The sequence below is a fragment of the Hermetia illucens genome, chromosome 3, assembly GCF_905115235.1.
Source record: "Hermetia illucens chromosome 3, iHerIll2.2.curated.20191125, whole genome shotgun sequence".
NCBI lineage: Eukaryota > Metazoa > Arthropoda > Insecta > Diptera > Stratiomyidae > Hermetia > Hermetia illucens.
In genome coordinates, this window is record NC_051851.1 from 140,349,176 (window position 1) to 140,366,182 (window position 17,007).

At 44.4% G+C, this 17,007-nt stretch overlaps 1 protein-coding gene across 1 annotated transcript in view; it reads left to right on the plus strand.

Annotated features, from left to right (window-relative positions):
* LOC119651982 (gamma-aminobutyric acid type B receptor subunit 1) overlaps positions 1–16,514 on the plus strand; it is a 768,875-nt gene extending 752,361 nt beyond the window's left edge. The window contains exon 16 of the mRNA XM_038055894.1: positions 16,204–16,514. Within this exon, the coding sequence (XP_037911822.1) occupies positions 16,204–16,226 (23 nt within the window). The 3' untranslated portion in view covers positions 16,227–16,514. The remainder of the gene's footprint in view (positions 1–16,203) is intronic.
* Positions 16,515–17,007: the final 493 nt, after the last annotated feature.

Genomic DNA, 17,007 nt, shown 5'->3' on the forward strand with positions numbered 1-17,007 from the left:
TTCTTCGGATGATTCTTCTCTCGAACGCGGCCAAGAGTCCGCAGTTTTTTTTTTGCTAAAAACCCAAGTCTCCGAGGAATACATAAGGACTGGCAAGGTCATTGTCTTGTACAGTACACGGAAACAAAGACGGAATACTTCGAGCGAATTCTTAATTCCCACCTCACAGGGAAGCCATTATCTCAGTGGAGTAAAGCGAACTGTGTTAAGAAGGCACTATCCCTCCCTTCATCTGACTCCTGTGGGTGAGTTCAATTACTTGACTAACCAAAAAAGGAACGTGCGGCTTTGAAAGATTTCGACACGGTCATTTAGGCATTTTTATTCACGCTTTTTAAAAATGGCGCCCAACGTGGGTTTGTTTGAAAATAGTTTGTATAAAATTCATTAGGATAAGAGCAGTTCCAAGAAGATCAGCATTTAGAAGGCAATCACTTGCGTGGCAAACAAACCGCTGACCGTGAAATAACAAGATGTTCATCATATGATAGTAACTGAAAGAAAGAGATGTTTTGGATTTAGAGGAACAATTGTTGCATGAATAAACTACAGCCAGAAGCCTACAAAGGGCGAGAATTGACAGAGGAGACCAACAGGTTTTTTTGGAACCTAGCCTAGAAGAAGTTTTGAAAGACGAATTTCAACTTCATCCAGTAGTTTGGGAAAAAACGTTCATTTCTAGACCCCACGTTGAATTTAATTTGTAAAGGAGTTCGATTGTCTTTTGGCCACCCACGCACCCAGGTTTTTCTCGGCACTTACAAACAAATTTAGTCTAAAGATTCAAAGCTACATAATCTAATTTTGTCCTCAACATTCATCCTTCTTGGATAATCGTCCTAGCTTTAGATTTTCATCGAAAGCAAGGATCCCCAAATTGATCTAATTCGTTATAAATAATCTTTTGAAACTGTGCCATCTAAACTGAATTGTTTAACCAGTTAGGATATTATTTCCTTTCTTCCTTCCCTGCTCCTTCCTTCCTTGAAGCCGCTAACTCTATAACTTAACTACTTCTACAGTACGTGCACCCAAAATTAGGTATAAAAGCAAACAACATGTATTAAAACCGAAATTGATTTTGGAGCACCCGCTTTTCCACATTACTGAATCTGTAATCATCTACTATAAACATCCCCACCTTTTCTTGGCTTTCAGCTACTCAGTAAATCGAGTTCTTGGAAGATAATTCAAAAAGTTTTCTTAGTCCCTAATTTACCCGAGTCTAGAATTTTTCCTGAGAAAGTCATTCGTTTCTGTAAATCAATCGAACTTAACAAATAGGAAACTATTTTATTTGAACTTTTGCGTAACTTTCTACAGTGGAAAATTGTAATCGGAGCTCGATTTCGTAAATAGCAACAACGTACCACAAATAAAACATTTCACAAACACGAATAAGTTTTCTTTGTTTTTCTAGCTTTTCCTAGTTTATCTTGCTCCTCCGCCCCTTCCTCCTGCTTACCACCTACTGTTGAAATTGAATAAACTTTCTGGCTAGAAGACTCCCACTGTAAATTGTTTGATAAAACTTGTGCTGTTACAAGGTTTCAATCAACATCATCGTCAACCTTGCCACCATCCCCTTTGTCAGCATTTTGATTCTGGGTCACAGCCGTCATCATTATCATTATTCTCGCATTTCGTGGCAAGAAGCACACAAAGTTTCCCGTAAGCGTAAATAAATCTTCTGGGGAAGTTACGCAACGTTGTTTTTTAGAAAAGTATCCAATTTCAAATTTCTGATATTTCACACGTATTCTGTATTCTTGCCTTTGAACAGGGGTATTACTCTCCCAAGGACTTAAACAAGTGACCACCGGCAATATAACTTTCCCTGAATTTTCTTAGGAAATTTTATATTGGACCAAAGACATTATCCGACTTTTGGAAAAGTGCAAACCTGAGGGATTTTCCAGAAAAGATGGTGGAAGACGGATCTCCAGAAAGTCAATCCCTTCGACGAGATTAGGTTCTTGGTATTGACTAGTGAATCTTATATGTTATCACACTGGGTTAAATATCAATCTATCCGGTTGCCCGTTCCTACGTCAAGTTGACAATAAGTACTTAAAGCATAAGTTTTTAAACTTGCTTCGAGATTACAGAATATAAAAATAGTAGTTTTAAGGAAAGGACGGCACAATGGGGTGGAGTGTCAGCCTTTCAATCTCGTTGTTTTGGGTTTGAACCCCAGTTGTTATGGGTGCCTGCGTCCGTTTTGTGTTTGTCTCGCTGCTGTGATATTATCACTTGCACAGCTTTAGCGAAACTGAAGCACAGTCTAACTGTATCGGTACCCTGTAAAGAGTGAACAGGAGACATTACTAAAGGAGGTTGCACGACGTCCTAGAAGTACTTTTGTGCTCCTCTGCTCAGTATCAGATAGTGTCCGTAGATATTCCTAGCTTTTGGTAATAATTTCGCTTTTAATGACTAGGTGACTTGGTGAGGTTTAGATAAATCGAGCGAGCGCTTGAGTTCGTACCCCCAAAGAAACACCCTGGGCTGTTCTATTTCTGATGAGTTTACCCAATATTGTTCCTTCAGTTGTCCCTTATCATTTCTTCGCTTCATAGCCATAGTCCCCTTTCCGATTCTTGCAACTTTCCTGGCTAGCTCATTCGCTGCTTCCTTGCCTTCTAACCCTCCGTGGCTTCTAACGGCAAACCTGGAACACCTTATGATGCAAGCCGAGCGTACTCACTCCCTTTGCACATCCCCATAAAAGTTTGTAGTTCACCTAGCTTATTTGAATCTCTCCCAGTTTGCTGCGTTGATGCGTGATTTAAATTTCTTGGTGAGATAAAACTTCATTGTCATGCCCATTCCTTTATTGTTAGTAATTCGGGATACCATCTGGGAAGAGTTCGAATTTTCATTCGAATTAGGCAGCTCTCCGCCCCGCTGATATCCCCGCATATTCTGAAGATGGACTTCCTCGACTGCACCAGGGTTTGTAGATGGCGAGGAGTTAAATTCGAAAGGACCTTCCGGGATGCCGTTGAGCACGGCCTCAACTCCGCGATTTTTTTGTTCCATCAATAGTTTGACCGCCTATTGACAAGGACTTGCCGCCTCGACATGGCGACATTACATGCTCTCGTTATGCGCCTCATAAACTGTCCTGCTGCACCATCGTGTCCAGACCTTCCAATAGCATCTCAATGCAATAAATACATCTCCTTCAAGGTTTTTACGAACCAGTCCTGATTTCCAGCTCTACAGTAATGCACATCGCTGCCTGCCTATTTTCAATCTGGAGGAAAATTGAGTAGTTTTCGCTATGAATATCACTCATAAACCAGACCATTCTTATCGCCGATGTGGTTCTTACATATGTCGAATCGACTATTGACCCCAAGCCTGTCCCTTGAAATGTGGATATACGTCCACAAGTAGAAAGTCGAACTCCTCGAAAGCTTCAACCAAAACACGGCCCCAGGTATTAGTAGTTCAACTGCTCCCAATCCATAGCCTACAAGTTACAATCATTTGCTATAATTTTGGAGTTTCGACTTTATGCATCCCAGACTAACATACCCAGCATATCCTCGCGTTATATGAGCGTCGCGCTTGGTGGAGCATAGCAACTGTATATAGTATGCTGGTGAAAACTTTCTGGTGCCTTGGTGAATCCAACTTCCGAAAATTTCCTCACTTTCTGGATGGCTTGATTTCCTTTCACTCATATTGCCACTTGCCAATTACACTTTTGGTCCAGTTTTCGCCGTTATTGCTGCGGTAAGGCCCTTACCATGGATGGTCTTGCGCTACTTTTGTTGAGATTGATTCGTATTAAGCTCATTTCTTTATTGGATACAATGCTCTTCTAAATATTAGACATCTGTAACTGCTGCAACCTGCAGGCAATTGATCCGCTTTTCCCCTTACAAAGCATACAGTCAGCTTGAACATATGGTTTTCCTCTCCACAGTGCATAAAGCCGCCCTGTAGCTAAATTCATCATCACCTCAACACCACAACCTAGCCTATTTTCACTTAACCAACTGCAAGCAGTTTGATCACTGCTTCGCTCAATAAACTGAGGATTGGCGTTTGCATGCCCCCTACGTTTTTCTGCGTCACCTGATTACGGACACTTGGAAACCAAGTGGTCCAAACTGTTTTTCGAGGGTCTTACGGATATCCTCCTTTCTCGTAACTTCATCAATGTCTTTACATTGGCGCCAGCAGTGGGGTTCCGAGCCTCTGTACCGTAGGTTCCAATCTCCTTTCTCACTCCATATTATCATAGTTTGTTATTTCCGGTGTCCTTCAGGTAGTCATTTTTGATCATGGATGGGTGTTTTTCTCCCACCTGCCCGATCAGCGCCTAATCTTGTCGTTCTACGCACACCTCTGAATGTGTACCAATGCATGGAATCTGACTCATTCTCAGAAGCTATCGAGCCCAGAAATAAGAAAAAAATCTTGAAGTTGCCACTATATGCTGTCAACATCAGAATAGCAGTGATTGTTTTAGAAGAATAAAGTTCAACATTCGCAAAAGGACATAATTATAAATAATGTTCCATAGTAGTGGTCCGAGCACAAAGTTTTGCGGTACTTCCGCAGAAACAACATGCTCCTTAAGTCCATCGTCCATATTGTATCTAAGTCTTTTTCTTGCTAGTACTACCCTTTCCGTTTATTTCATGTTAACCACGTCAATAATAAGGAAAGCACTCTGTTGTAGATTGTTCTCCTAATATTTTCCGTATGACGTCTAATAGACCTATAGGCCTTTTCATAATTCAGAAGGACGTAAGATTCCGCCACCATGGAACCTTGAACAACTTCATAAATATGTCCACTTTCGACTTAAAGACCACTTTAAGGGCTTCATTAGATATACTGAAGAATCGCCCGTGATTATTACCCTGAATCGGCTCGGGTAGTCATTCACAGCTAAGTCGACTAACTCACGATACAAATCCCTCTACGACCAGTGAGTTATGAACCGCGACCTTCCGTTTGACCGTATCGTGTTCTATTTTTGTGTTTGCCATGCTCCAATTTGCTTCGGAACTCATCGCCTCCTCCACAAGATGGATTATGGAATCCGATAACTACTTTGAAAGGGTCAGTCAACCTCTTCCCCGTAGTATCGAAAAGATAGATGGGTCGCTATAAAGAGGACATGCCATGCACTAAACTCTGTCTTTTTCACTTAGCGAGAAACACTCATTCCACCATGCATGATTCAAATGTGCTTATGAACCATGTGAGTCTAATTTTAGCGCTCAACTTGAGGGCTCTGTTTGGAATCCCGCCCAATCCCATTGTTTTGTTATCCCCAAATTTTTGCACATATATCTTGTAGTTTCTCCTCGGTAACCCTGGGGATCGAGAAGATGTCCTGCTGAACCGTTGGGTGAGATACACTTTCTTCACGTAGCGAGCAGTTCATCGTGGGTGATTTTTGCTCACGAATTTGTTAGTTTTCAACCTTATAGGCAGCGTCCCATACCCCATACTGCGAACATCTCGGTATTATTTTTTCAACTCCCGATGCCTTGCAAGACAAGATGGTTCCAACAGCGATATTTCATGGTTCCACCAGTAGTGTGGTTACATTTTGTGGCAGAGATGTCCCTGCGGCGTTGGTTCCGTTATCCACCGACATAACTCACTCATCTTTTGCAGTACAGTTTCCTTCGAGTGGAGGTGGAAATCTTAGAAAGACACTGCCGCGCCAGGTTGCAGCAGCGTGTGGGATTCTCACCCACTAAAGCCACCCCCATTTTCTCCTTTTTCCTTCCCCACGGGACCGCCGCAAAGCATTACTTCGCGAGGTGGACTGCGCTTTACGCGACCACGCCTTCCGTTCTTCGCGTCTTCCTTGTGCGCTCCGCTCTTGCCAGTTCCTCTTGTATTCGTTTGATGGCGGTGTTCACCGCACACCAGTTTCCCTCCGATTTCAACATTTCCCCGACGATATTCTGCGGGCTTAGAGTGGTTTTCAGGGAGTCTTCCAGACTCCTCCTTTCTGAGAGAAATCGTGGACAGTGGAACATAACATGCTCCGGGTCCTCAGGTGTGCGACCGCATTCAGGACACAAGGGAGAATCATCCAGCCTGAATTGGTGCAGGTACTTCCTGTAACCACCATGTCCTGACAGGAATTGCGTCAGATGGTAGTTAATCTCACCGTATCGTCGCTGGATTCACTCTTCAATACGGGGAATCAAAGTGTGGGTCCAGCGACCCCTCTGCGAGTCATCCCACCGTTTCTGCCACTTCTCCAGCGACTCTCGCTTTGCCGCCTTTCGGCATTCTGCATCCTTTTCAAGAGGATTCATTTTCCTTGTCTCGTACAGGCAGCGTGTCTCACTTGCCAGAATGTCTATCGGGATCATTCCCGCAATAACACACGCTGCCTCGCCTGATATTGTTCTGAAGGCGCTGCACACCCTTAGCGCCACTAAGCGGTAAGTCATATTTACTCTCCTACGATTACTCTCACACGCTAATGCTTCCTCCCAAACTAGTGCCGCGTATAATAGTGTGGAGCGAACCACTCCGGCTATAAGTAATCTTCGACTGTACCTTGGACCTCCAATGTTAGGCATCATCCGCGCTAATGATACGCTGGTATTTGCCGCTTTCTCACAGGCATAGTCCAGATGTCCCCTGAAATTGATCTTAGCGTCAATCATCACCCCCAAGTAAGTGATAACCGGCTTCGAAGTGATGACGTGACCACCAACGCGAATATTAATCGTATTCCTCTTCCTACGGTTGGTAATCAAGACCGCCTCCGTCTTTTGTTCCGCAAGGTCTAGCTGAACCATCTCCAGCCACGCTTTTATGGCGCTAATGGTTTCGTTAGCGTACATTTCGACGTCTTCAGGTTCTTTCGCGACGACAACCACAGCTAGATCATCTGCGAAACCGATTATCGTGGCCTCCTTTGGCACGGGAAGGACAAGGACCGCATTGTACATGACGTTCCACAGGAGCGGACCCAACACTGAGCCCTGTGGTACTCCTGCGGTGACGGTGTACTGCTTGGATCCCTCATCCGTGTCGTACCACAGTGTTCTCTCCGAAAGGTAACTGTTGAGGAGCTTAGTCAAGTAACTAAGGACACCCGTGTTAGCCAGTGAGCTTTTTATCCACTCCCAGCTTGCGGAATTGAACGCATTTTTGATGTCCAACGTCACTACGGCACAGCATTTTTTAGACGACTTCGCGTCTCGAGCCAGCTTCAAAACAACGTCTACGGCGTCGATCGTTGAGTGGGCTTGATGAAATCCAAATTGTCGCTCCGATAGTCCATCCTTGTATTCGATGATAGGGAGCAGTCTGTTGTAGATGACCCTTTCGAGCATCTTTCCTGCCGTGTCGATAAGGCAAATCGGTCGGTATGATGAAGGGTGTCCTGGCTGTTTATTCGGCTTCGGGAGCAAAACTAGTTTTTGCCTCTTCCACCGATCGGGGAAAATTCCTTCTATCATGCATGTCTCAAACACGCTGATAAACCAGTCGGGTCTGGTCTTAACAGCGAGTTTAAGGGCTCTATTGGGAACAGCATCCAGACCGGGTGCTTTGTTATCACCAATTCTCCGGCAAATTTGCATAAGTTCCTCCTCAGTTACCGCAGGTATGGTGTAGACGTCGAGTGCTCGCTTGTGTTGTTTGCGCTCCCCTTTATCCGGGGGGAAGAGCGCCGTCACGATATCGAGCAGAAGATGCGGACAGGTCAATTGTGGTGTTCGCCCTCTCATCTTCTTCATAACTATCCTGTACGCTGTTCCCCAGGGGCTTTGGTCTGCCTCTGTGCAAAGCTCCTTGAAGCATTCTCGCTTGCTGGTCCGTATAGCCTGCTTAAGCTTACCTCGAAGGTTCACATATGCTAGCCGTTTTTCGTCGAAGTCTGGTCTTGCTCTAGATCGTTGGCAGATCCTTCTAGCACGAAAACATGCATCCCGTAACACCGCGATCTCTTCATTCCACCAATAGTTTGAGCGCCTTTCTGCGAGAACTCGTCGCCTCGGCAAGCAGCGTCACATGCTCTCGTTATGCGTCCCATCATTCGCTCTACCTTTTCCGTAGCCGGACCACCGGGAATTTGGCCTCCCAATAGCATCTCTATGAATGCATCCTCCTCAAGCCCTTTCACGGACCACCCCCGGTTTCCAGCCTCATGGGAACACAGATCGACGCATGGCCCATATTCGATCTGGAGGAAAATCGCCTGGTGGTCGCTGCGATTATAATGCTCACTGACAAACCATGTCATTCTCCTCGCCAATGTGGTACTCACATATGTCAGATCGACTATTGAGCCCGACCCTGTCCCACGAAAAGTGGAAACGTTTCCCGTGTTGGCAAGCACCAAATCTAGCTCCGCGAAAGCCTCGAGCAGGATACGGCCCCTGGCGTTCGTAGTGCGACTGCCCCAATCAACGGCCCACGCGTTGAAATCACCAGCTATGATCTTGGGGTTTCGACTTCTTGCATCCGAGACTAGCATACCTAGCATTCCTTCGAATTCTGTTATCGTCGCGCTTGGTGGAGCATAGCAACTATATATATAGATACCAGCTATTTTTGCCCTGACGAATCCAACTTCTGGAAACTCCATCACTTCTTGAATGGCCTGATTTCCACACGCCCATATTGCCGCCTTACCAGTTTCATCTGCAGTCCAGGCACCGCTTTTATTGTTGCGATAGGGCTCGCTGATTATGGCAGCTTCGATTCCCTTTTCATAGATGGTCTGCGAGAGAAGGTTTTGCGCTGCCTCGCAGTGGTTGAGGTTGATTTGTATCAACCTCATTTTTTTACTGCATTCAAGGCTCGCCTGAACACTGGGCATCTGCTGCTGCCTGCAACGTGCCGACAGTCGACGCCCTTTTTTTCCTTGCAGAGCATGCATTCAGGCTCAGCCTTGCATTCCCTGAACATATGGCCTTCTCTCCCACATTTTCTGCAACATTTTGATCTGTCACAGTCACCGGTGCATTTCGCCGCTATGTGGCCGAATTCCAGGCATCTAAAGCAGCGCTTAAGGGATACCTGCTCCCTGAGTTGGCAAATGACCCAACCTATTTTTACTTTCCCAGCCGCCAGCAGTTTGAACGCTGCTTCAGTTGGTAAGCTTATGGTTGCCGTTTGCGTGCCTCCGTATGCCTTCCTCAGTCCCCTGATTGCGGAATCTTGCAAGCCAAGTGGTCCGAACTGCTTTTCTAAGGCGTCACGGATATCCTCCTTGGTCGTGATTTCGTCAATGTCCTTACATTATATGACAAGCTCCTGCTTTCTGGCCCGTACTTGAGCTTCTTCTCCTAAGGACTTCTCCACCTTGCCGAGGAAATTTTCCACCGTTTTGCCCGGAGACTTCTTCAGCTCAAGCATCAAGTCTCCTTTCTGGGAGCGTCTGATTCGGCTGACGTTTTCTCCAAGGTCCATCAGCTCAGGATCGGATTTGACCTTCCTAAGGATATCGGCGTAAGTCATATCCCCTTTTTTGGAGATGATGATTAATTCGGGCCGTAACCTTCTTTTCTGCGTCGTATTTTTCCTTCCGCCAACCTTGGTCCATGCTTCCTTGGTCCCTTTTGAAGGCTTTGCCTCCCTTGGGTCAATTGGAGCCGGCGCCGCAGTTTCCACGATGTTGGTAGCTTTGCTTCCCTTGCCTTTTGCCGGTGAGAGGCCTTTTTACCTTTTCGCGTCCTGTGAGGATCCGAAAGAATCGTTCGCGCACTCTCTACTCCTCTTTTCAAGTTTACCGCCCTTTGGATGTTGAGGGGGTGTCACTTGTGTTGCCTGGGTGACGCTTGATTTCTTCGAGGCGTTTTTTTCTTCCTTGGCACCATTGTATAGTACCCGAATGGTACGGACCATGTTTTTGATGGCCTGGTGCACGTTGTGTTTGTCCTTAATAAATTCAGACAACTCTACTATTTTACCTCCGAGTAGGGCAAACGATGATTCTTCCGGACTCTGACATAGCTCCTCCGCTTGGTTTTCACATTGGGCGCTTACGTACTTATTAGCCTTCCGAATGCTTCCCTGATTTCCTTCCTTCATCAAGGTTGATTTCGGAGGAGATCGCACAATCGTCGAGCTTCTCTTAAATGGATCAACCACTAAGTCCTGCGACATGTTTCGACCAGGTGTAGTTATCCCGCTATGGGCTAATAACTGACCAGTTTGTGCCCCATCTTTCCTTGGGTTTTGAACAGGCGTTCTCGGGAGTGATGTACTCCTTTTAAATGCCTCTTTCTCCAGGCTACTTGTAGTATTTGATGCAACGGTGGCCAAATAATCCACCACCGAGGCACTGCAGTCGAGGGATATCGACGGCCGGGAGCCTGCTTGCCCACTCCCAAAAGCCGCCGGTACTGGGTTTCCGAAGCCCTGCACCGTAACTTTATTCTCCTTCTGTTCCTCCATGTTTGGTTTTATTTCTGGGTATCCTTCCCATAGCCAATTTTTATCCACGGGCGGGCGTTTACTTCCCACCTACCCGGCCTGCGCATAAGCATGCCCATACACGCACACCTCCAAATACGTATATGTGCATATTCCTACGCATCCGCCGAGCATTCCCTAATCCGCACGAAGGGACGCGCCTGATGGGAGATTTGGCAACTCCGCACAGTCTGTCTGTCTGTCTGTCTGTTTGTCACACCCGATTTATTCGGAAACGGCTAGACCGATTGTCACAAAAATTGGTGAGAGTATGTAATCTGGTGATCCCTTTACATGCAGTAAGTGGCGCCATCTTGTGTTAAGTTTAAGGGGGGGCTCCCCATACATGTGAATGGAGGGTGCAAATTTTTTTTTCACAGAATGTAGCCATGTGGGGTATCAAATGAAAGGTATCAATTAGTACTTTTCGAAACTGGTGAAATATTTGATATTGGGCGAAACATGGAGGAGTGAGCGCTGAAAATATGACCTACAAAAAGTGTAACAGGTCTCGTTCTCAGAACCTATCCAACCGAAAAATCTGAAAAAAATCACAGTGGCGCACCTCTACGAAATCTAGGCCTCAAAATATATCCGGTTCCCATATCTGCACAAATAAAGTTAATAATAGTATATTTCCACATTTTACAAATTTACCCGGCACCCCCCTTATGTTCATCCCAGAAGTACAAAATTCGGCATGCGTGTAATGAAGAACATAATGCACAATTTCGTCAAGTTTGAAGAAAATCCAATTATTATTAACAAAGTTATAGGAGGTGAAACTTTACAATTTTTTGTGAATTTCGTCCACTCTACAACCTGCATGACGTCATCATCACATATCAATTCCTCAATACCACAAAGAAATAAGTTCTTATGAATTGGGTCCCAGAGAATTATTTTGTTTTAGTTTTTTAGTTATTTGTCAACCAGACCTGTGTGTATGTAGGTATATAATATATGCGTGCTAATGAACTTTGCGGGTAGAGCCTAATTCAGATAGATATAAGAACTAAATGGGAAATATGGGTATTATCAATTTACTCGTATATACGTGCATATATGTGTACAGTATTCGGAAATAGGCAGTTTGTTTGTTTAGGGTGAGCGTAATATCTATGGCTGTAATATGTACGTATGTCTCGTAGTTTGGAAAAATATAAAGGATTATGTTGGATTTGTAGCTAAATACGGATAGCAAAATATGCGTTGAAATTTCTTACCTAAGATGAACACAAAACCTTTATATCCGAAGCGCGAGCTTCCGGTATTCCGACTTGTTTACTTCTACTGTGCCTCCAACTGTCGCCTCCTTTGTTTTCAACATCGAGAAAAATAGCTTGGTGTACATTGTTGGTGTAGTATTCACTCACTCGCCGGATCATTCCCATCACCAACCAGCTATTGAGGTAAATCAGATCGATCATTGAGCCTAACCCTCTACCTCGGAACGTAGGCACACATCCAACGCTGGCTACTTGATGTTCATCACCCGGTTTTCCAACTGCAGAGCCCACGCTTTCAAATCAATAATAATGTTAAGAGCTGTTGTCTTTTGCATCCAGGACCTGTCTCCTCATAGTTAACTAGGAGGAGAGTAATAACTGAAGATAGGAACACCGTGGACTTTTGCCCTTAAGAATCCGGCTACTCCTTGTATGATTTGCCTTCTGCATGCCCATATCGTTGCTTTCCCTGCTGTATCGTTCACCCACGTAGCATTATCGTAATTTCGATAAGGTTCGCAGATGTATCATATCCACATTCGACTCTCTAAGGATTTATGAAAGCAGGTCTTGAACTCCCTGGCAATGTTTCAAGTTGGTTTGTATTAGCCTCATTTCGTCTTACGATTCAGCTCCATTCTATATGGCAGACGTATGCCACCATCTACATCCTGCCGGTCGCCCACTTCTCCTTCTCTCTTACTCATCCTGCATCGTGTATCTCCAGTGTAATCTTCGATCAGATGGCCTACACTTTCTGCATCTTTTTGATCTATCGTGTTGAGTTAAAGGCACCGGAAGCATCTCTTAAGATATACATATTTGTACATTAAACCCCTATGCTTATCTTACCCGCGACATTCCTTCGGGGGCCTCGGTAGGTGTTCCACCCAATGTCTCCTCCGCAGTTTCTTTCATCAACTAGTCTTTGTGCACAAGTACAAACGCATATGGAGATCATTATATTGAGCAATTAGGAGGCTCATAAGATGATCCGCCTCTAGCGCTGCGGCTTTGAGTAGAAACATTGTCACCATGTGTGCCCCTGGTATATGTTCTCCATTCCCCAGCACATGTCGACAATTCTGCTCCTTTCCAGTCTAGCAATTTAGTAACTATAGTCCGGAGCCATTACGCAGTGCCCTCCGAGGCGCAGTCCACCAGTATATGACCTGATCGAAAACGAATGCGGTCAAAGGGTAGTATAGGTCCCAGGGCGAAACGCCGATTGGTTTCCACAATGGAACATAAAACCTGGGAAACGCCTGCTGAAACAACACCAATAGCTCTACTACCAAACCCTATCTCCACCTCCACGTGGTGATCGAGAGGAGGATGAAGGCGAGTCTCCCGCACCTAAAAATGGGACAAAATGTACAAACTGGTCCTCCAGGTTGGGGGTTGGGTAGGGCTGACAACGGAAAACCGATGTTACGAAACCACGAAAGGAGCCTCGGCAACGACAACAGATTAACGCCGCCATTCTTAGCTTTGATGAATGTGAGAGCATATAGGGGTGCCAATAGAGACTCGGACCACTTTCTCGTTGGGATGGTGCTCCGACCTCGAATTACGACACCACCTACAATCCTCTCTTATAATAATGGTGAGAGTGCATACTGAAACCATTCAGAACGCAGCCCTCCGCGACATCTATAAGAGGGAAATGGATGCCGTAATAACCGCAGTCAACAAAGGTCCTGGAAATGAAGCATCAACAAATAATCTTCACAACCACCTGAAAAACGTTATCATTGATACGGCCACAAACATACTTAGCCTCAGACGCAAGAAAAGTCGGAACGGCTGGTTTGACGATGAATGTAAGCTAGCTACGGAACGGAAGAATGCCGCATACCGAGTAGTGTTGCACTCTCAAAAAACGCGGGCACGTGCAGAGACTTATCACGAACTTCGGCGAGCGGAAAAGCGACTTCACAGACGGAAAAAGGAAGCCTGGGAGAACTAGGAAAGTACAGGGCACCAGGCGCGCAAGTTTTACCAACAAGTCAGCAGGATGCAGCCCTATACACCTCGATGCTCATCCAGCCAAAACAAAGATTTCCGACAGAATGGGCATATTAGAGCGATGGATTAAGTACTTTGATGAGCTACTGAACAACCAGAACATCGGCGAGTTGGAGGTCTCGTCAACTGAAGACGACGGACAAATACCAAGTATAGGGGAAAGAGTCTGTACAATTCATCGGCTTAAAAATCATAAGTCGCCAGGAGCCGAATTGGTTAAATATGGAGGCAACCATTTACACCAAGTGGTTCATCAACTTCCGCTCAAGGTATGGGACAGCGAATCAATACCTGACGATTAGCAACGAGACATTATCATACATAAAAAGAGAGATATCACACAGTGCAGCAATTATTGAGGTATCACGTTGCTGAGTACCATCTATAAGATATTCTCCGCTATCTTGCTAGGCCGGATTGCCCCACACGCCCAGAACATCATTGGCCCATACCAAAGATGCTTAACTCCAGCAAATCAGCAACAGATCAGATTTTCTCTGTGCGGCAAGCGATGGAAAAACTGTTAGAATATGGACATCAGTTGCACCATCTATTCATCGACTTTAAAGCCGCATATGATAGCATAGACAGGGTAAAACTGTACACGGCATGAGAGAATTCAGTATGCCGACGAAACTGATAAGACTGACTAGGCTGACCCTGACCAATGTGCGAGGCCAGATAAAAGCAGCAGGATCACTTCCAAGAGCATTCGACATCAACAACGGTCTACGATAAGGGGATGCCCTATCATGCGTCATCTTTAGGTAAATGCAAGATCCTCTTTAAGTCCACCCTACTACTGGCCTATGCTAACGATATCGACATCATGGAAAGAATGACCCAAGATGTAAAAACTGTCTTCATCCAGATCGAGCAGGCGTTACGAGATCTTGGGCTGCACATGAATGAAGGCAAGACAAAGTATTGACAGCACCAAAAACCAACCAACCAACAGCATCAAACCGCACTGGTCAAACGGGAAGAACAAAGATAGGAGACTACAACTTTGAGACCGTTGATAATTTCTCCTATCTAGAGTCGAAAATCACAACCGATAACAGCTACGCCGATGAAATCCGCGCACAGTTTTTGGCAGCAAACAGAACCTATTTCAGCTTGCAAAAACTGTTCCTCACGGAACGTCTCACCATAGGGCCAAAGCTCATCCTCGGAGACTTGGGTTCTTAGCAAGAAAAATTACGGACTCTTGGTCACGTTCGGGAGAAGAATCCTCTGAAGAATTTTTGGCCCCCTACATGAGGGTGGACGATTCTGTAGCGTACATAACGACGAAATCTACGAGCGATACCATCACCGTCAGGTTGTGGATAAAATCCGGCTCAATAGGTTACGGTGGCCGGGCCACTTACTCCATATGGATGAGGATGATGCTTTCCAGGTCTATAAGAAGACGAGGCAGACCCTGCCTAAGATGGAACGATGGCGTAGGTCAAGACGCCAAATAGCTTTTAGGGATATCGAATTGGTGGACCTCGGCGCAAAACCGGGATGTCTGGAGTTCCTTATTAAGGCAGGCATAGACCGGTTGTTGCGCCGTTGATGATGATGAAAACGAATGCTGGCGAACACGAGCTTCACGTTCCATCTCCTACACATTTGCCTGACGCAAGGTCTTCGATAATCCCTTGCCCCTCACGAGTGAGCATTTGCCCCGAAAATGTTTTCAGCAATGTGGCCATTCGAATTTCCTTGACCGCATTAGCATAGCTACGGCGGGCCTCCTGACACCTGCTTTCATCCATGACCTACCGGAGATTTCTTTCCTTCTGGGTTCGCGATTGAGTTTTTTGGGAGCATTCCCCTTATGTGACTAATCACCGCTGCTCCTTGTTTTCTTGACTCTGAAAATGAAGGCTTAAGTTTGACTTGAGCCTTCTTAAGGGTGTCTTCTGGTCCCAGGCCTACCTTCAGATAGTGGTACCATTTAGCAGTTGCGTCATTGAAGCCTGTCTTCTTTCTGACGTCTTATATGATGCTTTTTGAACAGTGGGCAGTGGTCCCCAGTCTAGATCCGTCTTGTTGTGTTAATAGTAGGGTCACTTTGTAGAGGGTGTGGCTATCACCACAAACTGACGGTCTTAGTGTACGAGAAGCCTGGCTCCTGGAGAACCAACTGTCATCCTCGAAGAGAGATTGGTTGGTTCTCCAGCCCTGAAAGGAAGACAGGTTGACTCCTAGGAGCTACATTCCGTGTTAGTTTATTCTGCTTGTTGATAATGTAAGTGCTAATACTAATGTAACTGCAATAGCAATAGTAACTAGCAATAGCATAGTTTGCTTTCGCCAAGTTTAATCAATTTATAAGTAACCTATGTGTCATAAAAATCCTTAGTACAGTAAAATATAATTTCACCATTACTAGCATCTGATTACCGATGCCTTCAGTTAAAAGAGGCACGACCCCACATTTTTTACCAATTGTAAGGATATTTCCACTACTGTATATATGTATGGATGTGTGTTACCTAATAATATCTTTTCCTCTCTTACTTTTCAGATTCTCACGATCATCATACATGAAATTAAAGTCAATTGCATTATACGTGATAGTTAATTAATTTAGAAAAATAATCTATGAAAACAAATTTAATAGAAAATCTAACCTAAAAAATTAGTCGCCCTAACAAATTAAAGGAGAAAAACAAATTGTAGTCGGGAATTACTATTATAAATAGACAAATCTAAGATATAATATTACAAATTGGAAGAGCAAGAAAACGTCAACTGTAAAATCCTTAATGCAAGCTGAGCTCGGAAAAATAACAATAACGAGAACGTGTAATTTCTAAATAAAACAAATTATTGTAAGTAAAATGTTTATAGTTTTGTATATTTTAACTGTTAAGCGAAATCTCGATAGAAATAGATAAAACCAAGTTTTTATTCTCATTTCAAAGGACATTGTATAATAACTACTCATGTTTAGCGTAAAGAGACCGTGGATTAACGAGGGTTAAACACGACAAAATATTCAAGAAGATACTGAAACCTAGCTAATGTACGCAATTCAAATCGGAATTTTCTAAACATTAGTTAAAAACAAATAAATATGAAACCTAGTTATGTATGTATATCCACAATACTATATATGAAATGCATGTACGACTAGAGACAAATTTTATTGAAAAAAATATGGAGAAAAACTAAAAAAGAAAAACCACTTAACATTAAAAGAATTTTATATAGTCTAGAACGGAAGGAACGCCCTTAGATAAAACATATTTATACTTGATGTTAGTGTATTGAATTGAATTGGAAGAGGTCATGTTGAGGATGTTTTGTTTTCTGTTTTCTGTTGTAA